Source organism: Erpetoichthys calabaricus, chromosome 11 (genome assembly GCF_900747795.2).
Source record: "Erpetoichthys calabaricus chromosome 11, fErpCal1.3, whole genome shotgun sequence".
Classification (NCBI taxonomy): Eukaryota; Metazoa; Chordata; class Cladistia; order Polypteriformes; family Polypteridae; genus Erpetoichthys; species Erpetoichthys calabaricus.
The window spans coordinates 133584669-133612187 of NC_041404.2; the positions used below are offsets into that span (position 1 = coordinate 133584669).

At 39.9% G+C, this 27519-nt stretch overlaps 1 protein-coding gene across 4 annotated transcripts in view; it reads left to right on the forward strand.

Moving 5' to 3' along the window:
* Positions 1-27519, forward strand: part of ttyh3a (tweety family member 3a) — a 312980-nt gene that overhangs the window by 137871 nt on the left and 147590 nt on the right. For all 4 annotated transcript variants that reach the window (XM_051933633.1, XM_028813931.2, XM_051933634.1 and 1 more), the window contains exons 3-4: positions 21196-21307; positions 25180-25400. In XM_051933633.1, the coding sequence (XP_051789593.1) occupies positions 21196-21307; positions 25180-25400 (333 nt within the window). The remainder of the gene's footprint in view (positions 1-21195; positions 21308-25179; positions 25401-27519) is intronic.

Genomic DNA, 27519 nt, shown 5'->3' on the forward strand with positions numbered 1-27519 from the left:
TATTCCTTGAGATTCTGTTTAGGTGGTTCTTTACCCAGTCTACATTTTAAAGAGTGTGTGGCACTTTCTCAGAGCCCTTTTCGCTTCTGCAGAATTTTGAGATTATTTCAGAGGGAAAAATGCCAATTTTAGCTTAGCTGGTTGCTCTTGCCTGTGGCATAATTCTGAAAGCAGAATTGGAGGTCCTGGATCTCACATTTACTTCACTGGTCCTCTTATTGGAGGGCTTATCCAGACACATTGCTGCAAATCCCTTTCCTGCGGTGTGGCAGTAGGGATGTGAAGGGAAAATCTTCTGAAACCCCTGTATATTGAGCAGAATGGTTGCTCTGATAACTTTTAAAGTGATTTAAGGTATAGTATATTCATTAGGCACCAGGAGATGCTAGTTGTTAGCAGTCATTTTGAATTACTACTGTGATGGCCTTTATAAAGCCCTGCTTATACTTATTGCATTAAGCTTCATCTACTCTGTGATGCAAAGTTTGCACAAATTACTCGAAAAAAAAAATACATTTATAATTGTGCCGATCTATTTGACTGGCTTGTCAAACTTCTTATAGTCAGTACGTGCCAGTGTTTGGTCAATGTCACATACCTATCAGTGACACAGCAGAGAAAGGTAATTGTTTACATGAATGTTTTGTGAAAGATGCCTTTGCATGATAAGACTACTGATGGAAGAAGAGTTGTATCTTTTAATACTGGCTTTAAGTGAAAGAAAGGGGAAATTGGAGTGTCCGTGTTTTGTATGTTTTCTGACACACTGCTTCATTTTATCCAGTTCTGTTTGTAGTTTTATTCCATTAATTTTCTGTCATCTGAGCATCTTTGTAGTTTTGGAGAGAGGAATCATATAGCTGACTATATTGCCTTTCTTTTTGACAAGAGCTTCTTCTTGAAATTCCCATTTTGGATATGCTACTGCAGAAGCCCAGTACCTCCGAACCATGTATGGGGTGTGTTTCTGTGTCTAATGTAATTTTTTTTAATGCAGCCCATGCAACCAGTGCTAATGTGTCAAGTATAAAACAGGCTTAAGCAGGCCACAGCTTGGAGTTGGGAAGAAGGTAACATCAGTTTTCTTGACATTTAAACATGAAAATAAGCATGGCTAGAAAGAATTAGATTTTTTAGCCTCCTTGGCTTTAAGTCTGATTGTGACTCGGGCTCGGAATTATATGTAAATATGGTTAAGCCTGAGTCAGACTCGGGATGATGTATATTGATTCGTTTTACATTGTAAAGCCTGAATAACTCTCGGGACAGTATTCTGCTGCCATCTAATGGATGAAATAACATCATGCTGCCAAAATATTATGAATACAGTATTCCCTCGCTACTTCGCGGTTCACTTTTCGCGGATTCACGACTTCGCGGGTTTTTAAATACAAGTGATTGCCTGCCTATCGCAGAAGTTATGTTCCAGACCCATCAGCAACAGGAGAAAATCCGCGATATAGAAAGACCATATAAATAAACATTTTTATAGTTTAAGCCTTAAAATACCCATCCCACATGCTTTAAACACATGTAAACTTATAAAACACACTTTGTTAACACATATGATATGTGGATGTCGGGCTAAGGATATGAGTAACATCTCACTATTATAAAACATTTTAACTTCACGCAAGACAAGACAGTGAGACAGGAAAATAGGTGATGTACACCTAAAAGCCTGATTGTACACGCTTTTAAATTATTGACACGCAGAGCGACAAGCAGCACAAAGCCAGCACAAAGTCCACTTCTCCTTAGCGTTCATTCAGCTCCCCACCCCCTTGACAATGCGAAGTGGCAGGAGCGTACTGTGCCTTCGGGGAGGGGGGTTTGAGCGAACGTGCGTTCAGCCGTCACACACCCCCTCCTCCTCCTTCCGAACGCGCAGAGCGACAAGCAGGCATTTTGGCAGAAGCAGCACAAAGTCCATTTCTGCTCTGCTGAGAGTTCAGCTGCCCCCCTTCACAAAGCGAGTGCAGACACATTGACGTCTGATCGCTGCGTGCAGTGTGCAGTGTTGGTCTGCAGTGTTTAAGAGCATAGGAAGTGTTTATAAGAGCGTGGGAAAGGTTATCAAGAGAGTGAGAAAGGTTTATAAGAGTGTGGGAAGGGTTTATAAAGCCTTAAAATATGCATAAATAATAAAATAAATATAGGTCGCTACTTCGCGGATTTTCACCTATCGCGGGGGGCTCTGGAACGTAACCCCCGCGATAGGTGAGGGATTACTGTATTCGTATACATTCTGACACTTTAATGTAACTCTATGGTAACATCAATATTTGTGAGTGAGGTAGAGCACTTAATCAAAAATGGCAAATGAAAAGCTGTAAAGCCTGTTTTAGAACAAACTGAAACTGAACCATTGCTGGAACTGAGCAATAGTGATGAAGATGTGAACTGGTCATCAGACGTTTACATGGACAGTGAAACTGACTCCTGTTTTTTAGATTATGACCTGCCAAATTTCAGTGATGTTCATGTTTGATGTTGGCTTCATACTTGTACTACTGCTGACAATCCTGCGTCTTCTCTTTGCTCATTTACATTTAACCTCAGACTAAAGTTGTCTGTTTCTCATGAGTAACTGGATTATTTACGATTTGTCGATGATAGCCTGGTGGAGAAAATAGTTGTTAAAATGAACCACTATGCTGAGCAGTGTCGGAAAAGACACAGTAAACCATTTCCTTGTTGCAGTTGCTGCCAGCCTGTCGCCACACATGACCCATGGGTGTTTTTCAGTCTCTTGATACTGCAGGGCATAGTTGGTAAACCGGTCATGTGATGGTACTGGTCCATAAACTGGTTGTTGAAGACACCAGTTTTCAGCAAGTTATGAGTAAGTGTCTTTCTTTGCTCATTTTGAAATGCCTGCATTTCACTATTAACTCTTTTAGGGCGGATGTCGCCTTTTGTCAACAGGAGAGGTTGAGGATGGTAATCAACTGTAAATGGTGACAAAACCCGCCATTGTGTTTTAGTTTGACTCTCTTTGCTCAGTGCTTGCGTGAGTAGTGAAGAGCAAACAACAGCAAAAATGGTATGATGTAAGTGATCTGGAGATCGAGATCAAAAACAAAAGTGAGGTATCCGCATCCCAGGTGATCGTGGTGCTGAAAACATTCCTGTAGTTCCTGTAGCTGATGCACCTATGGCAATGTTTGTCTGGGTGAACCATCACTTATAATAACAAGAGGTACAAACCAGATTGCATTGCACTTTGACCATGAATGCCGCTGCCACTCCTGCCACGGAACGACAACCTGGCTGCCAGCCTGCTGCACATCCCTGCCAGTTGTCATGCCGCCTGTGAGTGGCTCAGGCCACAAGAGATAGCAAGCTGGTGCACACAGCAACAGACTTTTCATGTTGACTTACATGTGAAACTATTGCTTTGTGTGCTTTTCAGAAAACTGCATTTTTTTTGGAAAACATATTCAGCCCTCAAAGAGTTAATGATGACTATGATGAAGCCACTCATCCAGCACTTAATCTGTACAAACTGTGGGATGTCTATCAGGCAATCATCAAAAATATGCAGAAGTTGTATGTTCCTGGTCGTAATATAAGCATTGACGAAAGTCTCGTGGGTTACCAGAGAAGGCTGTTATGATATCGCATCCAAATGGGCACAATTTGGTATCAGTTTTCACATCCTATACGAAGCAAGCTCAGCATACATCTTGAATATTACAAAACTTTTAGCATCTGCTTAAACTATGCTAATGTTCATTGATTACTATTTCAAAAAATATCACACCACCAGGCATGTATACTGCATCTGCATCAGTACACCAGTGGACACTAAACATACCTTTCCTACTTTGATTATGCTGAAGTTTTGGTATTTGCTTGTTTCCATTATATATAATAACATTTTTTGTTGTTGAAAAAAAATTAACACCTTTGGCTTGTTTTTCTGGGATTAAACATATTGCTAAGGAATCTACAAAGGAGAAAGAGGAAGCATGGCTGTTTAGCAGGGAAGTGTTATTTCCTCACAGTTCACAGTCCTGTTCTGAGATCCTGCCCTGGCCTCTGTTTGTGTAGTCTCTTGTTCTTTCAATGCTCGTTTGTTTTTTTTCCCTCTGTATACTCTGTTTCTCTACATATCATCATGACACATAGGTGAGGATGACTGTCAAATCTAAATTGGCCTGAGTGTGAGTGAAGATGACTTGCTACATATTGATGCCCTGTCCAGAGTTGTTACATTCCGTGTGCTTGTTGCTGCTAAAATAGACTCAACCTCTGTAGACCCAAGAAAATGAATTAAAAATGGAAGAGTTTTGGTAGATGTGATAGGTCACACACCAGTAATTAATGCATAGCCAGGTCCAAGTAGTGTAAAGAATGCCATGTCTTAACTACACTGTTATTTTTTTTTCATTTTCCACCCACTTTTCATTTACTTGTTTTCATGGGTGCCTTTGAAAATAAGGGATGTTACGATGAAGTAGCTTAAAGAACAAAAGAGACTGTATCTGGAGTGTAGTATGCAGTTTTGAATATTTAGAAACAGATCAGCAGAACTAGAAGGTGTCCTGAGAAGAGTCCTTCTGGACTGAAGGGTATGTTCCACTCTTAACACTAGAATTACCAGAGCCTACGAAAAAACTCGCAGATCCGTTCCACCTTAAATCGCTTTGCACCTCTCCATCAGCGTCTTTTGTCCTGTAAATGTGTTGATAAGCAGCAAGCAGCCTGCTATCACATCCCCCACCGCTGCACAGTTTTCTCAGCTCAAGTCTGTTTACCTGTGTGTCAGTTGCTTGGAGTTGTATACAGTGAGAAGTCAAGCAAAATGACACCTTTTATAAATACTATATCATTGTTTGGAACACATGCATTTCATGTTTATGTAAACACATCGTTAAAAAGAAATGTTTTTCATGTTTTAGTAATAATTGACAAAATGTAGACATGAAGTGTATAATGTGTGAAGCCTGAAGTCTAAATATCAAATAAACACTTTCAACAAAAGGTACAAATATAACAGAACAAGTGCGCTTCTATTCAAGAACATAACTGCAGAAAAAGAACCCACGTTAGGGTGCGACATTGACACGCATTTGCTACGACCGCTTTGGTGGCGCAACGGTATCAGCTGTTGACTGGTAATCCAAGCTTCACTGGTTCGAGCCTGGACGAGTCCGTTTTGAGAAGTGAGCTGCTCTTATTCTTACAATCTTAGAATAAAAACATATATTTGATTTCAGTTTGTAACAGCCGGTGTAAATTTATGATACTTGTAAAGGTTAGCTTTGTTTTTTTTTATTCAGTTTTATTCTCTTAGTCACGTTCACAATCCCCTCTCCCCCTCCCCATCTAACACTGCTGTTTTTCACATAAAGACGCACTATAACAGAGGTGAACTCAGATCATGACCACGGTTCTACATCGGAGCAAGAATGCACGTCTCACTTTTGCCATCGCTGTGCTTTGTATATGTACGCGGGAAGCTCTGCAGTCTACTTGTGACTTTACGCTGTAGGAAGTAAGTAAATAAATAAAGGTAAATAAGTAAATAACATTCGATCTGGCTCGTACAGTATATACAAAGTACAGCGACAGCATTTTTTCATAGGCTTTGGAAATTCTGGTGTTAAGGGTTTAGAAAATTAAATCCCTTTAGCCCTGAAAACAAAGACACATGGAAAGCTATATTGAGGTGTTTGAAGTTCAGAAAGGCTTCAGTAAGACAGATTGTTGTGTGGAGGCGAATCGAAGAAGATCAGAACCTTCACTGACCAGCCCAGAAGAGACTCCCACAGACAGCTACCTGCTGGCTTATGGCCTTAGCAGGTTCGCAAAAATGGAAGTTGGCTTTGAAAGTTCAGAAAGACTATAAACATACCAGAATATACAAAAGTACCTTATTATAGAGAGAAACCATGAACATTCAAAGTTGGAGAGACAGGTCCCACAAAGAATCTTTATAAAGGAAAATGTAGTTGCTGGTAAGTAAGGCAGGACCAAGCATGAGCCAAACACATACCAAAAGACATCTCTCAGTCCAAAAAAGATTGTTTAAAAAAGGTTTAATGAAAATTCAAAGCAAGCAATCCACACAAGACTAGAGAAAAGTTGTTACACATGTAGATTAAAAGGCAAAAAAAAGAAAGGATAAGTTATTTCTCTGTGCTTTACTTCACATTCAGTACATTCTATACATACGGCTCTACACATACAACTGGGCACGTTAAGGCAGCGGTTCTTAAACTGTAACAAAAAAGGGGGCGTGAATGTTGCCATATGTGGTCATAGGGAAATTTTAAACTTGTAGCGGTATATCGGCAGCAAAAAATAAAGGAATAAATTTTATTAGAGTTTCAAAAAAACGTTAGGGGGGCGCGATTAAAACTGTTATGAAAACTCGGGTCGCAAATACTTAAAGGATGAGAAATGCTGCGTTAAGGCATGGTTTGAAACAGTGTGCCCTCTATGCCTTACACAAGACAAGGCAAGTCACTAACTGAGACTAATCTGTAATCAGGGACAAGAAATAATTAGAATATTGCATTTCAATTCAGCTTATGGGGGTTATAAGAGTCTTCCATATACTATGCACTCATTTATAGGCAAACATTTAACATAACTAAGAAAATACTTCCTTCAACTTAACATGACCTAAATAACAGACATATGTCTCTTACAGAAAATATTTATTATAAAACATTTAAACTGTAATAAAATGCTAAAAAGAGCAAAAGGAGACAAAAATGATTTGCCTACAAGGGCAATACAGTGTTAATAAGCCCCAATACAAAATCTGCAAGCAAAATCCAATAACAAAACCAAAATACAGAGCCAGAAAATATCAAAAGAAAAGAAGACTTACAGAACTCTCACAAATAACTTTCAATGATCCACTGGTTAGATCTCTTCTTCTTCTTTTTCTTCTTCTTTTTTGCATTTATGGAGTCCGCATCCCCTTTGAAGGTGCATTGCCTGCAATTCCTGAGCACTTTGAGTAGTGAGAAAAGCACTATATAAATGCAAAGAATTATTATTATTATTATTACTACCAAATACCATGCTGTAGTGCAAGGCAGAACTGGCCAATTCTGGCTGGGTCTCTCGCTCAAGCTCCCAGATAAAGACTGAGGGAGGACCCAGCAGCATTGATATCTTGGGGGGCCCTGCCTCCTGAGGCTCCAAACATAAAGTGCATGGCATAGAAACACATTTGAAGACACAGTAAAAATTAGGTACAAAATGTGAAAAAATAACAGATAAATAAAAGCCAGAGAAAAAACCTGGCTAACAGCACAGATACAGCAGAATTCTTCTAGTGATTCGCGTAATTGAACAAGACTATGGGGAGGTTAAGAGGACGTGTATTCAAAATGGAAAACACAAACGGCAATTTAAATGTATGATAAATTGCCATACTTTGACTAAGGTTGGGAACATGCGCTGATAGTGACACAAAGACAATTCAGGTAATGGATAACTCAACAAGCTAGATGGACTGAAGGGTCTCGTCTCATTTCATCAGACCGTTGTTTCCTTGCACACTCCATAACAAAGAGGATATTTAAGGAGCCCAAAAGGAGTTTGTGCTTTCAAAAAAAACTTTGTACTCATGCTAATAGTTGAAGGCAATCCTTCTTTGTTACTTCCACTTAACATAGTTTTGAGTCAATGCTGAGCAAAAGATGGAAAGTCACCTGTGGTGGAGTGTTCATCTGTTGACAATTAATTCATAAACATTCTATTACTCATAGTAGGCCACTTTTTTGTTGCACATCTTTGAGATGTGGTAAGAAAATTTGAGGAGTCTGAGAAAAAATGAAACAGGCACAAGGAAAACTCGACTCATACAATGAGGAGGTGGGATTTGAATGCTGCAGTTAGGGTGGTAGCCAATGTATCACCATGGTGCCCATTGTACAAGTTGCTATATACAATTAATAGGATGCAAAAGGGCAAATCCAAATGAATAAAAGTATTACCAGGAAGTGATGAAGGGCTAAAGCAACAGAAAGTGTGTTAGGCAGGCAGGGTCCTGAGCATGTTTAGAAAGGAAAACCAAAAGCAAATTTGAAGACAGAAGCAATCCAAAGTCACAGAAGTTCTGACTCTGACTGACCGTACTATCCCTCATTATTTCTAGTACTTTATTGTTTTTGGGGTCTTCAGTCCAAAGACTGGACAGACTGGTGAGTGCAACATCCATATTTTATGTGGGAAGTGTATTAACAATATTAGTCCCAAACCACACGCCTGTTAGAAGTGAGGGTCATTACTACAAGTTACAGAGCAGCAGCCATACAAACAAAACACAAAATGGCAACATTTGGGAAGAAAACACATTACAACATGGTGATGAGATGATCAAGTAAAAAACAAAAATAAAGACAAATTTAAGCACAAACAACAACAATAAGACATCCAGAAATGTTTTAGGAAGAAACCATAGAAGTTCTAGACAAAAAATTGCTTGAGCTCATGTTAGCTGGCCGCCTTATAACGCAAAGAATTTTGGGTAGTGTTGTTTCGTCTCTCTGATTATCTGTTGGCCACATGTCCCTTTACCTCATTATCCATCATGCTAAGACTTGGCTAGCTCATGATTTGTCCTTGAGGAGAAATACAACTGTGGCTACAACAGCCATTTCACTTACGAGGTTACAGTCCTTCGCAATGTCAGCCACTGCAGCCCTGCAGGTGTATGGTAGCTACTGTTTTCAAGTCTGCGTCCATGTTAAAAAAATGTATTTGGAGATGCACTTCAGAATGACAGTCCGTACTCTTATAAAGAGAGCTGTGGGCAGCACAGGCGGAGATTGCCAATAAAATAATTGGAAAATGCAAATGCAGCTTGGAGCGCCTGTTAGCAGCCCCTCTGTAATTAATGCTGGGCTATGCATTTCTGAAATGGACCTGATAAAAATGTAGTGGCAGCAGCAGAAAACAATTTTAATGTCCTAAAGTGTCTCAAGGATACTTTAGAGTCAAAATTGTGGGTGCTTTCTATAGTTTATCTAAAAATTGAAATAATAGTCCATTCTTTTAGGGTTAGGGGTTGGAGATTGTCCTGGCAGCACAGGGCACAGGTCAAGCATCCGCATGCTAGTCTGTGGCACAATGCCCAAACTTACACACCCACACTCATAAGAATATAAGACAGGCCATTCATTCCAGCATAGCTCATACCCCATTTACCAAACATATTTAAAAAATACCATCAAGTCGAGACTTGGTAGTTTCCAAATATATTTCAGTCTATGACACTGCTTATTAACATATTCCTTGTGTCTGTGCGAAGAAATACATTTTAATATGCCTGCAGTATTTTCCCTTAACCAATTTCGATCTGTGCCCCAGTGTTTTTGTTGAAGAACTTATTATAACTTAACAGTTGGTATCCACTCTACTAATTCTCTTCATTATTTCAAACACGTTTATCAGGCTTCCTTGTAATCTTTGTGACCAGTAGGGAGCATTACAGCATCCCAAACCCCAGACACAACCACACAGACTCATGTTCCAGGTGCATATACAAGGTTTATTATACAAATACTTCACAAAGGCTTTCTTCTGATAAGTGCACAAGCGCAATGCAATTCTTTCCTTTCTCTCTCTTTCTTTCTTCTCCTCCACTCTTCCCAGGTGAGCTTTGTCTGTCCTTCACACCCGACTTGCCTGGATGTGGTCCAGCAGCTTCTTTTATCTTGGACCTGAGAGTACTTCAGGCAGTAGGTCACAGACTGTTGAAAGCACTTCTGGGTAATATGAAAGTCCCTGAAATTAGGGATTGTAAATCCTGGCAGTTCCCCACAGCAGCTCCCGTGGAACTCAACAGGGCTGCTCCACAGGACTACAGGTCCCAGCATGCCCTGCGGGTGTCCATGTGGGAATCCTACCCCAGGGATGCTGCCATCTAGTGTATTGGGTAAGCAAATGGTCTGAGCAGGTTAACTCTCCTTATACTAACATTATATTGGCCTCCCGGCCAGGTAACAAACCTAAATCTGGATTTCTGGAAGGGAACATCCTTCCTTCTGTCCTGCTTTTTCGTTCCGCTGGCCTCCCAGCCAGGCAATGGACTGAAACCTAACCCAACAAGAATGCCAGATCATGCATGCTGTCCATTATATGTTTCATTGCTTAAACTGGAAAGATTCAGCTCCTTCCATAATTCTTCATGACTCGTAAAATGGAGTCCCGTGATCAGTCTAGTCACTGTTCTCTGGAATTTCTCTAGCGCGTTTTTGGTTGATTTAAAATTTTGCTGACCTGAACAGTAAACCTGCCAGTTCACTCCACTCTAAATGAGCATCTGAACCAGTCATGTCTCATTAACAACTCTTGTTCTCATTAAAAGGTCTATATGACTCCAGGTAAAGGGTACTAAGACCTTTCAAGTGATCACCAGAGCCAAATTCAGTAAAATCCTCAATGTGATGTAGTGGTAAGATGTTGTCAAAGTCAAATTTAAAAGCCTGTTCAGGATGGGAAGAGCACCTTTATTGATACACGCATGGAGCCACCTCAGTACCACGCAGGTGATGACTGAATTACAGTTGTTGATTACACTTCTTAAACACACAGCTAATTACAGGAGAACATTATAAATAATAATAATAATAATTCTTTGCATTTATATAGCGCTTTTCTCACTACTCAAAGCGCTAAGCAATTGCAGGTTAAGGGCCTAGTTGTCATTTCTCATGTCCTTGCGAGTTACTGATAAAGGACCCTCGGAGTCTGCTGCTCTTGCTTGTCCTGGTTCTTCTTATTGATAATTGGCCTGGTGTTAGTGTAACAGTGGAACTGGGTCACAGATCCAGAGGCTTTAATTAAAATGCTTTGTAAGAGTCCTAAGTGTTAAAGCTAACAGTTAATAAGAATTTAAGTCATTCAGTATAATCAATATATAAACAAACAGTGAATGACATATTTAACAGTAAATCGACTTTAATAATATTGAACAGTAAGGCCTAAAAGTGATCAGTCTGCCTCACTGAACCACTATGTGACTTGAGGGAATTACTTAAAGGAAATACTTGTGACTTGTAAGTCACTTTGTGCTATAATATCAGAAACAAATCGATGCATATTTACTGTATATGCCAGCAATGAGGTGGTGTGATGCTGCAGTGGTTAAAAGACTTGATTCAAATATCGGCGAGGATACTGTCTGCAGGAGTTTGCACATTCTCCCTGTGCCCATGTTGAATTTTCATCTACATTTTAAAGCCTGACAGGTTTGGTTAATTGGGGACTCTTTAATTTTGCCTAATGGGAGCAAATATGTTCTGTGACAGATTGATCCGAATGAAAAATGGATGGACAGACATAAGGATCAATCACACTTTATTTTATACAACACATTTTGTAACAAACATTTTACTGAATAAGTAAACTTGTTGCTGGGGAACTATGTATGTTGGAGGTACAATGCATATAACTTTATTTTGAATTATGTTTCATAGTGTATATGATATACAGTATGTATGTGTGGATTTGACCATATTAGTAATGTATATGTATTAGTACATTCCTATTAGTGTATTCAGATGTATTGTGTCAGATCATCACCAAAGCTGTCTAATGTAGTTCATTGCTAGAGCCTAACTTGGCTGCAGTGGGTGCAAGGTGAGAGCCAACCCTGGACTGAGTGTGAGTCTGTCTCAGTGAACACTCTCACACACCCATACTTAGTCACCCTGGACCAATTAAGATTTGGATATGTTTGGAATGTGGGAGGAAAACTGGAGTACCTGGAGGAGAGCACACTTAGCCACCGGGAGAGTGTGCTTTACTGATCTTTAAATAAAAGACGCAATGACATCATAAATAAAGCTGCCTGATTACATTAATGGGCTGGCTGTTATCATGAAAATGTATTACACTTGACAATACTTTATTTAAAATTTAATACAGAGGCAGAGTAACTGTAATTTTACAGCGTGGAAATACCGGGTATTCAGGGATTAGTCTCATTATTTATTCAGACACCATAAAGTACAAATTGCTACCTGATCATCCCACGAAGGGTTTAAACTGCCTTTTCTTTTTGTGGGCATTCAACATTTGTAAGATAGTGAGGTTGACCGTTTCTCCTGACTCACTATATGTGGCACACAAAGAATCATCACGGGTCTGTCAAGGAAGTGATCAGTTAGCATGTGTTCAATTGCTCTGTCATCTCTTTGCATACTGGTGGTGTGGTGGTTAGCACTGCTGTCTTGCATCATCTCTAGGAGACAGAGTTCATATGTCAAGCCTGGTCACTGCCAATGTAGACTGCACATATTCTCTCTGTGACCACCTAGAGCTTTCTCTAGATGATCTGTTCTCATATTACAAAATAGTGTGGTAGTTGATGACCGAATGCAATGTGTGTGGGTTTGTGTCTTGTGATGAACTGTCATGTCATCAAGGATTGCCTCCTGTCCACCATGGATAGGTTATTGTGACCCATGAATTTGATAAGTTCTGTAGGTTCTGAAAATAAGTGACAATATTGTAATTTTTTTTTTATTTTGGTTATCAACTGTGAAGTATGTTGTGTGTGTATAAACTGCATGAAATAATGTACTATGGGAATACTTTGTATGATATGCATGGTGTATTATAAGTTGGATTTGTGTACTTTATATACTAAATATGTCTGTGTAGTGGTTGATATGCTATATGTAATACACAAGTCTACAACATGCTTGTATGGTGCCATTTGTATGTGAGTTGTATGTAACAAAATGTCTCTATAGTGGGGTATGTGTCAATGTACTTTTATAATAATAATAATAATTCATTACATTTATATAGCGCTTTTCTCAGTACTCAAAGCGCTATCCACACAGGGAGGAACCGGGAAGCGAACCCACAGTCTTTCACAGTCTCCTTACTGTAAAGCAGCAGCACTACCACTGCGCCAATAATCCACATACTAGCCGACGCCCGCCGTAGCATACGGCGGTGTAAGAATAGGAACGGAAAACGGTGAGAAAGGAATTCAGAAATCAAGAAGAAATAAAAACTTCTTGAAAGACACAGTGTGCATGTAGAATTTCCGGCCAAGCAGGATTACATGTGAAAGTGATAAATAAATCAGGCTTTCCGAATTTACGTACTATGGCCATGGCATCCTGATAGTTTTGTTGCATGTATCTTGGACTTACTGGAAATGTGGACGGTAATATGATCATTTTGCCTACACGTACGTTGTTATTTTCAGCGTTTGCTTGCAATGCACAGATCTTGTAGATGTAATCTGAGATAGCTGAGACACGCGCCCTCTGTTTTAACATACGCATCTACGATGTACTGTTGGAATTGTTTGCCGCTGGAGTGCAAAATACTAAATGTATTCCTCATTGCTAATCTGTATGTGTAAAATTGGCATTGAGTAAGCCTTATTCGCTTGGCGGTTCTTTTATCGGGAACATGTTGTAAATCTTTGTGCCAGCCAATGTCTCCGTAAGGGAATAAAAGTGAGTAAACCATAGGAGCGCAATTCATATTGAGCGTGGAAATGTGTTTACAGGAGTTGCCTATGGGATAGATGCAAATGTCCCTTTCGGCAGGCGTTTCGCCATCTTCTCCGATGAAAATCGCTGCAATGTCGGGGTATTGTATCGTCGTAAATCCTGCCCAGGGTTTTCCTTGAAAACCATTCATACAGATGCTGTTGGATTGGACTAAACAATTTCATGCGTATGTTTGTATGATTTAATGAAGGGGTTGATGGTTCTGAGCATGGAATCTAGCTGGAGAAGTACATTTTCGCTGCATGCAGAGTTTGCTTTATTTTGTAAGTGTACTTGAGTAGCTTGCGCTGTGTCAAAAACATACAACTGTCCATATCCTGGAGAGGTAGAAGTGTTAGCATATGGTGGAGAGATTTGGTGATAAATTTGCCCGTGTATTTTAAAATAGTATGGTCCGTGGCCAGGAGGATGTGTTATCTGTGCACCCATGGAAGCAAACACTAGAAAAGAGTTGTATTCTTGAATGTGTTCACGATAATTTTTAGCTTCCGATGTTTGCTGTGTAAGAAGCTGTTGTAAAGACACAGGTGGCTCCCGCAAAGGTGGTAAAGGTACTTTATCATTATGGCAGCACCTCGAGTACTTGTTAGATGTATTACGCTCAGCAGGCCAGTATAGTGCATGACATGGAAAAGGACAAATAGGAATCGAGAAATGCCGTGTCGGCTGCGTATGGGCGGGACCGGTTTTGAAGTGGAAAGCAGGACGAACCAGAAGAGAAATATATATATAAGAGATGTATGGTCTGCGGTGGGTTGGCACCCTGCCCGGGATTGGTTCCTGCCTTGTGCCCTGTGTTGGCTGGGATTGGCTCCAGCAGACCCCCGTGACCCTGTGTTAGGATTCAGCAGGTTGGAAAATGGATGGATGGTTGGAGATGTATGGTGGAATCGCATGTGTGTTGTGTTCTGTTCACATGTTAGTACTGTGGTGTATGTTTAAATGTTTACTTGGGGTTTCTTTGTTTATACAAGGGCAAAACAAAACGTAAAGGCAATTTGAAAATTATATAGTAACCGCAATAGATAGAAGCTGACACAATACATGACATTCATGAAGGCTTATCAGTAGTTTGAACAAGCACAGTGCAGCACTCTGCCATTAGTCTAGATGAAACCAAGGTCAAATGAACATGGATGCTCTGCTGTGGGATTGCACCATTGTTGGATAGAGGGAGTGAAACCTGCTGAAATTCACTGAAGAATGTTGGCTTGTGCAGATCAGTAAGCTGTTTGGGTAACTTGTACAAACTTTATGATACCCTAAATCATCATGCACTATGCCATGTGCAGAACCATAGATAATATCTAAATGTGCAGCAACTGCGGATAACATAATCTGTTGTTCTTCTCTGATGAAGTCTTTCGCCATGTTGATGTGGTCTTGTACCCATTGCAGTTTGTGTTATTGTTAGATAATCTGCTTTTCTCAATTATTCTTGGTTCCAGTTCTCAGTTTGCTACTTTCTTGAGGCCCACGATCCATTTCTCTTACTATGTGTTTGAACATTCTCTATGATGTCTTTTATTTTGTTGTATTTCATTAGAATTTGTTTCTTATGCCATGTACTCTGCCTCATAAAGCTTTCTTTTCTGCCCACTTTTGCTAAGGCCAGGCTTCATCACTCCATAGCTACCTGTTTTGACATCTGTATGTCTGTATAGGGTACTAGAGTAGCATTAATTGAGTTTTCACTTGAAAATTTTTACATTGTGTTGCATGGTCTTCCTCTTAAACATCTGTTTTTCATTTTGTGTCACTGGTGTTCCAAAGGTCCTGCGCTACTCAGGATGTTCATTGAGTTTTAATCAAAACAGAATCCTGTGGTTTAATTTAAAATGTGCTTGCTGGAGAAGGCAGCGTGCCTCTGGTTTGAAAAAGTAAGCGTTCAGTAAAAGCAAAAAAACTGCTATGCACCCCCAGAGAAATAAAACCATTAAACTTCTTTGCTCTTTAGCTTGACAGCAAAAATAACATTAAAAAAAAAGCCATTAAAGCATACCAAAGACTTATCAAAATACTCTTTGCCTATCTATAAAGTGGTTAACATTTCTTGTTTTCCTTGTTGTTCATATTCTTTTGTTATTTTTCTCTTTTTTTCTATCTGACACTGAGTGGAATCTTCCCCCCTGCCATTTTTGACCTTGTGCCAATGTGAGATGCCACCTGCTTTGATGTCAGGTTGGGGAAGTGGGAGAAATGCCTTGACAGCTTGGATTTCCTGTGTTCACGAGCTATGGAAAATAAGGGAGATAAGTTTCCAATTGGGAAATTTTATGTCAGTACCTTCCCTAGAGGTGGGGACAATCATTTTGCTACCTGATTTCACTGACCTTGACCTCATCTCATCTCAGGTTCTGAGACTATATTTCCTGGTGAGGGTCACGGTGGCAGCAAGCCCAGACTTCCCTGGCCCCAGGTCTTCCTGGGGAATTCTCAGGCATTTCCAAGCCACATGAGAGATATATTCCCTCCAGCGTTTTTGGGTTCTGCTGCAGGGTCTTCACCCTCTCAGATGTGCCCAGAGCTGCTTTAGGGAATGCTGCCTCGGGGGTCAGGCATCCTTACAACGTCCCCAAACTGCCTCTACTGGCTCTTCTTAATCCAGAGGAATATTAACTGTACTTAGAGGCTCTCCTGCATCACTAATCCTCTCACCCTATCATGGAGTGTCAGCCGAGCTAAACTACAAAGAAACCTCATTTCTGCTGCTTGTGCTCATGGTCTCATTTTTTCGGTCATTACCCACAGCTCATGGACATAGAATGTAGATCGGGTGATAGTTTTGTCTCTAGAATCAACTCCAGCTTTACCACCACAGATCAGTACAACACCCACAGAAGAGCTGCCAAATCTCCAATCTGCTTCTCAATCTCACCTTCCCTTTTTCCATCACTGGTGAACAAGTTCCCAAGATACTTGAACTCCTCCACTAAGTGTAGTTGTTTCCCTTTCACCTGGAGAGAGCAATCCACTGTTTTCCAAGAGAGAACCATGACCTCAGACTTGGAGTTTCTGATCTTCATCCCAGCTGCTTCACACTTGGCAGCAAATTGCTTAAAATGCATGCTAAAGATAATAGTCAGATGAGACAAAGAGGACAACATCATCTGCATAAAGCACCATTGTTTCCCCAGTATTTGCCAAGACACGTAAATGTAGTAATTGCCTTGGTCTTGGCTAAAGTTGTAAATCACAGGACACCTTAATATGTTTAGGAGTCAGAGCTGGGGTCATCTGCCCACATTCGGGACTAGATTGCTGGGCACTGCTATTTCCTCATGAGAGTCAAAGAGTCAACCATTTCTGTCTCACTTGTTTCATTTTAATCCTGTTTTTAAAAAATCAGGGACCCAAACCTATTGCTATATTTATGTGCTATGAGATTTATGGGAGATACAAGATTAGGAGGACCATGCAACTGTGTAATAAATTCTACAGGAAAATATCACTCGGATGGCTACTTGGGTATTCACACCAAACTTCTCAACAGGTGGATGGTTTCACTCATATTTCTCATATGAACACCACCAACTTGTCACACCAAGCGGCCAGTTCTTTTCTTCAAACATTACCCCATCAATTTTGTTCCTCCTTGTAGTCTACATTAGGTGCACTGTGTCTAGCTGCCAGTGACATCGACGAAAGATTTTCTTTTTGTATTTGCCATCCCAGGTTGATTTTTAAGGCAACTGAGATCCTTGCTTTTCAAGTCTTTTCTCTTCACTGCTTTGCTCTCTTTCCCATTGTCTGTTAGACATTGTGAAACAGTAGGCACAGGAGCCTATTGGAGTCTTGAACTCCTAACCCCGCCTCTCTGGTTACTATGGGAACAGGTACTGGGGCAGAGCAGTTCATTATTTCATATATACGGAAAGCAGATGTGCCTGACTGATAATGCAGGGAAATAAAAAGTGCCCTCGGGGTATTGATGGCAGGACTTTTGAGCTGCATAATAAACTCTACTTCATGTCATGCAAGAGCTCCTCATATTTAATTTTTTTTTTGCTTTCTGAATAGCAATCTTCACTATAGGGTGGCTCATAAAATAAATCAGAAATGATCATTCAGCACAGAAATTCTAACTTGTTGCAGAAATAGTTGGTTGCAGATACACAGAGTGAGCTAACGTTCAGTTAAAATAAACTTCTGCAGGTTCACAAATAAGAAGACACTCTGGCAAAACCCTAACCAGGTGGCCCCCTCTGGCACAATCTTAATATCTGACCCACAATATAGGGGGTTGCTGGTGTTTACCTTCCAGAAATACGAGGCATGGCACTTCCTTTTTTAAACCCTTAAATAATATCTTTCTATATCATACTCTTGTGTTCACTTCCTTTGCTGTGTTAGTTGATCCTGTTTGCTCTTTTGTTTCAGTAGTGGAGAATTTCAGCTTGCAGGCCCCAATCATTTTCAGCAGTCTAAGCATGGTGGTCAACACATCTGTTATGATTAAAAAAGTTCACCAGAGGTTGCTCTGTCTGAAACAGTTAAAGAAGTTTGCAGTGTCACAGGTAACAATGAAGATTTATTCATAATTACAAGTATAAGTATTTTGGCCTTCTCCGACAAGATTTGGTGTGGCTAACTCTCTGCTGAGGACAACAGGCAGCCGAGAGTGGTATATATTTTACTAAAAATCATTGTTACCTCCTCACTGTGGATTCAGTTTACATTTGCATACTGCAATGTAAAGCCATTAATTGCTATGTCACATTATGTGACACTTCCAGTGATTCTCAGTTGTATCCTTCATTTGTGTAGTCTTAGTAAGTTGGAGGCAGTCGGTGGCGTGCTACTGTGAAGCCTATCATTCATTGTGACATGTTCACAGTTTGAGAACAACTAGTCTGCAACTCGCTCTGACAGAATCAAACAGGTTTGATTTTGTTTTTAGTTGTAGTGGTGGGCATTGTGTGCATGAGAGCTGACAACCAATGAACGCTCATCTAGAAGTAGAATACAGTACATATAATGCAACGACAAAGAATAATAAACATGCGCGTTAATAATAAAAATACATTTTATTTATATAGCGTCTTTCCCTTGCTCAACCTTTCAAATAGAAGAGAAGCTCATCTTTCTGGTGTCTCGTGTTTTACATACCACAACAGAATGGAAAAAAGAAAAAAAGTCAGAGAATGCTGCTGAAGTCGGTGTACCTATTAATATTTTGTATGCCACTGGCACTATCGAGCAGATTTTTTTCACAGCTATTTGCTGTAAGAAAAAGGGGCAGTCATGACTGTGCTAGACGGTAGGTATAGGTAACATTTTTCCATCACTTCAATTAACGTTGTTGTGTGACGAGATCAGCAACTGTGGTTGGCAAATCTGAAATGCAACATGACTAGAAGTTACATAATGTGACATCGACTTGAGATCTTACACGACCTGTCACAATTCTTCAGCCTGTTGTTCATTCGTATTTTGTTTAGTAAAGGCCTTAGGTCAGTCAAGACCAGGGCTTCCAGATTTCTTATCCACAAGCTGTGAGTAACATAAACCTAATATCTTAAACTTAACAGTCATCCAAAATAATGCAATGAATACGACTAAATTGTTTGTGTGCTATGGGAAATCGTAATTGTTTTTGTCCTTATGTTTTATGTTTTTATTGATGCTTCATTTGTAAAAGGTCAAATTCCATATAACCAAAATTTCTAAGGCAATAAAATAAAGAAAAGGCAGTGAGGGACACACCAATGCATTGGTTCTCAAACATTTTTTTATTGTGGTAAATTATTTTTGGATGAACCTCTACATGTTCATTGCGCTTGTCATGTGGAAAGGCACATGTTCAAGAATGAAACAGACCAGGAGAAGAAAGTCAAAAATAATAACAATTACATTGTTAACAGAGGATCCATTTTTTTCTTTTGTCAATCCTAAATGCGAAGACAAAAATCAAAGTCAAAAGCCAGTGGGACAGGCGGCTGGGTGTCATACTCTGCCAAGACACCTGGAAGGATTGGGAGATGGACCATACCTCCCCCAGACCATGATGGGGCAGCTGCCATGGTTAATATGGGGGCCACGGGAACCGAGCTTAGAAGCTCATCCCTATTGGGGCTCGTGGTCACCGCCAGGGGGCGCCCGGAGGATCCTAGAGCCCTGGAAACCAGCACTTCCGCCACACCAGGAAGTGCCGCTGGAAGTTCATCGGAGGCACCTGGATCACGTTCGGGTGGAGATAAAAGGGGGACCGCCTTCCTACAATAAGAGAGCCGGAGTCGGGTGGAAGAAGGCAACGCTCGGGAGTGAGGAGGAAAGGCGGCCCAAGAGGACCATTGAAAGGCCAAGGAGTGAAGGGTGTTTGGTGCTGGAGCACCGTGTGTGTGCGGGACTTGGACTTTGGGGACCTTGTTAATAAAACGTGGGTGTTTTTTAGAACTGCCGGTGTCTGTCTCTTTGTGTCCGGGCTGTCTTCTCACACCAGATAAAGTGTTCTGAATACTAAACTTAATTCTCAAAGACTAAACACCAACCACACAGAAATTCCTTTTGATTGATCTGTAAACTTTGATTAACGGGTGCCATGTGCTGACATTTATCCCATTGTGACGATGATGTCATCATTGCACACCTTTGAAGGATACTGCATGGCAAGCTTGAGGGAACTGACGTGCAGGAAAAACCAAGACGGCATCACAAAAAGACACAAAAAATAATTAATGAGTAGGAAACCAACTTCTGAACCAAAAACTATTATCATAAATTGATTCATTGACCTAAAAAATCTATATTTGTTGAAGACAGAGTTCAGGGAAATGTGTAAAAAATAACAACCACAGATCATAAAATCATTTCTTTCTGCTACTAGTTCCCCATAGTAATTTAATGGATTCTGTAATTCTACAAATGAAGCTTATGTATATTCACAATGACATGCCTTATCTGCACATAGGACAACATAAAATTGTAACAGAAAGGGGGTTCAAGCTCTTTGATATTAAATGTAGAATAAAAAGACCACACCAGACAGCAAAAACTTCACCTCTCCCTTTTCTACTGTACTAAAACCGCACAGAATGTCACTTTATTTAAGGAATTGTAATCGGCATATAGAATGAGGTTGGAACAAACAAGCCAAGGCTGTAACTGGGAGTCAAAGAAACAAAGTAGTAAGTGTGACTGCTTTAATCTACTGACCATTGCTATGTCCCAAGCGTGATGGTGCCATGAAATCAGGGGATCATGTATATCATGTATAAAAAGTGTTGCAATTTCTACATGGTATGACTGAAATGTATGCAAATACCCTAAAATTAAAATCTGCAAAGTGCACTTTAATCACGCCTGAATTGTTTGATTTGTAATTTTAAGCTGTGGAGCAGATACGTTAATCAAGAAAATAGTGTGAATTTGTCCTATACATTATGGAGAGCACTGTATACAGTATGTCTCCTAAAGATGCCTATTACTCAAGTCTGGGCTGACATTCTCCACCACTGCAATGTTGAATGGCTACTTTCTCTCTTGTGCTTACTGTCAAACACAGCTATCGATCTCTCTTCGCCCTTTAGTTTTGCCACACTGCTTCAGGAAAAAAAAAAAAGTTCTGTAAGTGCCGGTTTTGTCTAAATTTCTTGGCGTTCGCTTTTGACACTGAGACAGATCTGCAGGCGGCATGGCTTCACGCAGTTTAAACCTCCCTCTCTTTCTCATTGTTCTTTTTCAGTGCTGGCATTGCTGTTGGTTTCTATGGCAACGGAGAGACCAGCGACGGCATCTACCGGCTTTCATACTCCCTGCGGCATGCTAATCGCACGGTGGCCGGAGTGCAGAAATTGGTAAGTGTGTGCTCAAAAAACGTTCCCAAGAACCCTTTCACCAGAGACTCTTTGTTTATCCCTGTGGCAAGTGATTTAATTTTCACCTGTGGAGAAACCTCTTTCCCAGCTTCCCATTTTTTTTTTCCTTGCAAGTAGAAAAGGGATTTGTAATATAAAGATAACAAAACTTTGTTTCTACTTTATAGGTGTGAGAGATCTGTGAAGCTTTTTAGTTCAAACTTTTTAAAATAAATAAAATTACAAAGCCAGTCTGTATATTTAGTTATTTCAGGGAAGAAATTTCTGTGCTTATGTACCAGATGACTCTAAATAAGTGATGATACCTGGCAGCTTGAATTTCAAAATATAGAATCTGAAAGACTTGACACTCATGGTAGGCCATGGAATGTGCTGTCCTCCACTTATACTTCAGTGTGCCACTCTGTCTGGTGCTCCCTGAGGATCTATAACATGCTGTTAGTCACCCATCTTGATATTCTAGACTCCAGAGCTTTGGCCACAGAGTCCCAATTCATTATCTGAATCTTTGTAATTCAAATGAAGCCTGATGGTTGAAGAGAGTTTGCCTGTTATGCTAAAAGCAATCAAGTGAGTGCCTTCTGAGACTGAGGCATATTTTAGTTTATGCTTGTTTGATTTTGACATTCAGAGGGCATCCTCTAATGTAAGCTATCTGGTCATTCTAGGCCATTTACTGCAGCCTCCAGGGATATGACTTGCTACACAATGGATTAAGTGCATTTATTCACATCTGTCAGTTTTTGACAACATTCACTTATATTTACTTAATATTTTGATTAATTACTGCACCTAGCAAGAAGGTTTAATAGGCTCTTCTGATCAGACTTTTGTCCCAGTTTCATTCTCCTGGTATTCTGATCTTTGCTCGTCTTGACCATGACTTTTGGCTGCTTAATCTTCTCCCGATTTCTAGTTCTCACAATGACCCTCGGGCACATTGCTTGTTCAGAACATTTATAAGAATAATACAGCATAATATGACATGCTCAGTGACTCTTAATCTAATTCTGGGACACGAAATGATGGAGTCTAAATCAGCAGCATTGGTCACAGGGCAGTAAACACATCTGATGGAAAAAAAGTCCATTACAAGACTTACTAACACATACATCCATACTCGCACTCAGACGGGACCAGTTTAGAATAGTCAATTAAGTAAATGTACAGATCTTTGAGGTGTGAGAGGATATCATGAATGTGTGGCAAATACACTTTATAGACATGAGGATAAACCATAAACTCTGCATAGGCAGCAGGCAGGCATGAGATCTGAACCTGCTGGTTCACCATGCTGCTCTATAATAACATAAACAGAAATTTGTTTTTGACACATGGACACAGACATTCAGTGCCCTGGGTAGATGCAAGGACAAAGGGTGTTTTTTTAAGCAAGGTCCACATGAGTAATGTACAAGAGAGAAGTGTTTAGTCCTAAATGAGAACCCTGGACTCAATGTAACTTTGCATAAAAAGGGCAGATTTGGAAGATGGACTCACAGATTTAAAAATATCTTAAGAATCAGAACAAACTTTCAGTTACTTTTTGATTTTTAAATGCTTATCAAAAAGTGAAGCAAAAGTGAAAATCCAGGATTAGATGACAAACATCAATTTAATTTCCATGCTTTTCTCTCATACTTGTAATGTATATCTAAGGATCAGCATGCTGGCAGCGCCCATGGTATTTAGCATTTTAGTTTGGGCATTTGGACTGACATTAATTGATACTTAAGAAAAGGCAATCTGCTCTTTGCAGCCATGAGTTGATAACCTCACAATGGCGAATGTTAACACAAGGAAGTTCTGAATGAATGACACCATAATTCGGTGAGCGATCAGAACCCGTCTATTATAGACTCCAGTCCATTAAATATCCAGTTAATTTAGAGTTGGTTATCTGTCTCAACAGCATATAGTGAAACTGTGCAGGAAATTTCAGACAACAAGACAAACAATAAGCCACCATTAGACAAACAGGCATTTGGCTGGGGTGGTAGACGAGCTGTTACAAATTTCAGATCAGCCATCCAAGACCTTCATATAGAGCAGATGATAATGAATTTAAAAAAGAGATCAAAGATAATTCAATACCAGAGAAAGACATAAAACTTTTTATTAGTTAAGCCTTTTTTATGGTTTTTATTTTGGAAGATGCATGCTATCTCCATATAACATTTAGTATTTGCCTTAAATAACTGGAAATAAGTAACTTGACGCTTTTTGTTTATATGAAACTAATATAGTGCTTGACATTCAGAAAAATTAACCTTATGTTACCTGTTATTTGTTTATAGCTGATGTGTTTCTACAATAAATAGAGGCACACAGATTTACACAGAGAAAGGTAGCTGTAACAGCTGCCATACTTCACCTCAAAACTCCATATTAACAAGTAGACACACAGCAAAAATGGTATTAAGCTTTTCCTTTAATCATGAAATTCACTACCAGTATTATTAGTCACTCACTCACTCCCTCCCTGTGTCCTTGTGGGTTTTTTCGCATTGCAGTTTCTTTTTCTTTTGAGGTATCTGAACACTAAAGACTAAGCTTGTTGGTATTTGCGGTTTTCCAACATTACATTTAATTGATTTTCCTTAAACAACACATCTGCTGTTATGCTGTACTTGAGCCATATTTGACAAAAAGATGAGGATATCATCTTTTTACACAGGGCTGGCGCCACCATTAAGGGAAATTAGGTATTCACCAAGAGTGCAGATCATATGGTGGGGGGAACTCAGCTACATGCGTTAGCTACCAAACAGTCAGTTGGCGCACTAATAAGCTTGGCCTAGGACACAAAATAACCAAGCACTGGCACTGCATATGCACTAGCTCATAAACTCCTGGAAATCTGGAAAAATATCATTAATAAAAGACCAAAATGCTACAAGAGCAATTGCCAACCTGCATAACATTACCCAATACTCATACAGTCCAGACGATGTAAAATGGCTTCCACTGTGCCACCTGTTTTTGTAATATTTATTCTTTATTGTTTTTGTACAGCAGTTTGCGTTACTGAACAATGTAACAGCAAGTATTCAGAATAATTACTGAATGTCATATTACTTTATTTTTCTTTACAATTCCCTTCTGAATATCTGTCCACTTTCTGTGTGTCGGTTCAGTAATGTTCCTAACGAAAAAACACATGACGGAATACCTCACAGCTGAAACATCAGGTTTCTTCCTCTCTTGTATAAACATTTCCAGTGAATTTAGCCTTTCTGAGTTAATTTTGAGGTCAATGATATTTCTATTTTTGATAAGGGGGAAAGTCTGTGACTTATTTATAAAAGTGTTTTTTTTTTCTTTACAGTATTAAATTATTGTTACCAAAATAAACACTTGAAAAAATCCTTTAAGTGAGGCTTTTAGATTGATGTGAAGATGATAGGAATGCTGGGTTATAGCACACCTAAAGGTTCTGTATATGGGAGAAAGTCTTGGAGAAAGAGAGAACAAATTTGGTTTGAAACAGTTAAGATTATGTCTTAATTAAGGTGAGATGAAATTTCAAAATTATTAATTATTAGTTCAAGAAATAGAGTTGTCAGTAGGTTCAGTTTTCTTTCAGTCAGTATTGCTTTGGTTGAGCAAGTTAGCAAAACTCTTGTGTATTCCATTTATTTCTTTGTATGAGCATTTAGATCTTTTAAATATACCCTTTGTTGAGGTGTTCTCCTAAATAAGTTGTAAGGCTAATGTTGAAATATATTCCATTTGTATCTTCAGTCTTTGAAGCATGTTATGGCTGCTGCCTTTAAACCAGTGACTGCCAGATCCGATTTGGAGTGTTCGGTGGGTGTACCTGTCTGACATTTATCTCTTTCTTCCCTCAGGTTACCGACAGCACTTCCTCTCTCAACCAGACTGTGGAGCTTGATCTTCAGGAGCTGGAGAAGCAGTATAAGAAGCAATCAGATTATCTATCCATTGTTCAGAAGCTGCAGGGCCAACTGGATGAGCTGGTGCAACAGGTGATCGAGATCCCCTTCTGGAGCAACAGTGACATCTCTCTGGAACAATTGGCAGTGAAAACGGAGCTTTATGACTGGTACAGGTAGAGACATGCCTCAAGATCTTTGGAGTAATTATTCAAAAATAAAAGATGTGTTTGGTTGATACAGCAAGGTAGCTCATTCATTCTTTTGAGAAATGTGTTATTCCAATACAGGATCATTTCAAACTGGAGTCTGTAATGTAATATTAGAAGTTGTTGAAACTGTCAATTGCAAGGTCTATTTATTCACACCATTCTAATACAGAGTGGCAAATTAACTTTGGGATGTGGCAGGCCTCCTGAGTTCTCAAGAGGAGCAAATAAGTAATTGGGAGAACATATAAGCTCTGTGAAAGCTGGTAGTCCTCCTCAGAAATTGACCTGGGAGGCTGCATTACTCTGAGGTGTGCCATTGTGCCACTTTTTAGGTGTTAACCTTTTTCTAATTTATGTAGACTATTCCATATATACTGGATGCAAGACAGGAACCTACCCTGAATGGGATGACACACCACTGCCAGGCACACACATGCACATGCAAGCAGTCATCTACACAGGGCCCACTAGTTTATTATATTATGTAGGATCTGGCATAGAAATAGGACAAATATGGTCTGGTAGTAATTGTCAATATTCCCAGTGATGGGTTATTTCCTAACAAGCACCATACAACCCTGTGAAGTGGATTAATTTTTTAGTCCAGTTAACTTCTTAGTTGAATTTAGGTTTTGTGAGCAGAACCTATTTCAGTATCATCAGGTACAAGGTAGGAACCATCTGTGAATGAGATACTCACTAGCTGACCCCCATTCAATCAGCAGCTTGACGCAGCTTGGTGTTGTCAGCACATCTTTAGAAGTAGGAAGAAGAGTTGACTAAGTGGGTTTGAAAATAGATAAAGTACAGAGCAAGACAAAAAAACACAAAACAGGGTAGCATAAGGGAAGATTCAGTTTTACTAGATTTGTGGCATCCTTGCCACTTATTCTGTTTATCACTGTTGTCAAGAAGGAAAGAAATGAATGGATCACTGGAATCCCAAATCTTGGCGGCTATCCCCAAATCTCTTAAAGGGGAGGTCTTGAGGCGGAGATGGAGCATACTTTGTTTTATGACTACTTAATGAGAGATAATACAAATATAGTAAGAAACTAATGAGCTTCATTTCATATTCTTCTACCTGATAATGAAAACCTGACTTTCCCCATCACTAGAAATCACAGAGTAAATGATTCCATCCATCATCCAACCCGCTATATCCTAACTACAGGGTTACAGGGGTCTGCTGGAGCCAATCCCAGGGCGCAAGGTAGGAAACAAACCCCAGGCAGGGCACCAGCCCACCGCAGGGCACACACACACCCACGACAATTTAGGATCGCCAATGCACCTAATCTGCATGTCTTTGGACTGTGGGAGAAAACCAGAGCACCCAGAGGAAACCCACGCAGACACGGGGAGAACATGCAAACTCCACACAGGGAGGACCCGGGAAGAGAACCCGGGTCTCCTAACTGAGAGGCAGCTGCACTACCCACTGCGCCACCATGCCGCGGAGTAAATGATTATGAAATATAATTTTGAATGGATGTGACATTTTGTAGCCCTGAGTTTTTGTTTTTTATTCTGATCTAAAGCCGCATTTTGTGACATTAAACAAGTGGATGCGTTTATGGATTATGCCGTGTCGTCCTCTATCACCGCATCTAGAACACACTGCTCTGCCGTGCCAGTGTGTGTCTGATTTTGATTAGGGCTTGCCAATGATTTTTTTTTTCTGCCTCGACCTTCTGTTTTCCCTCTGAAATATTATCAACTGATGTTTTTTATCTTCACCTGCCATCTGTCTTCCTAACTGTCATTGCCTTTTCACTCTGGCTGCCTAGAATTCATTTACAGACTTGAATATGTGACAATGTACAACACAGAGGAAATTGAGTGAAATATTTTAAATGAATAGCATTGAATTTGTCAAGACAGGAAAAGTTGCAAGTAGCTAGAGAAGCCAGTTTAATTAGGCAGCCTAGGGCCTGACCTTCTACATTCAGTGGAGGTGACATTGGGACAAAGAAAGACTCATAACCCGTGTGCCTTTTGTGAAATTGATTTGTAATGACGGGAAAGCACATGAAAGTGCATTTGACTGAAGCAGGGAAAAGTGGGCTCAGTGCATGAAACA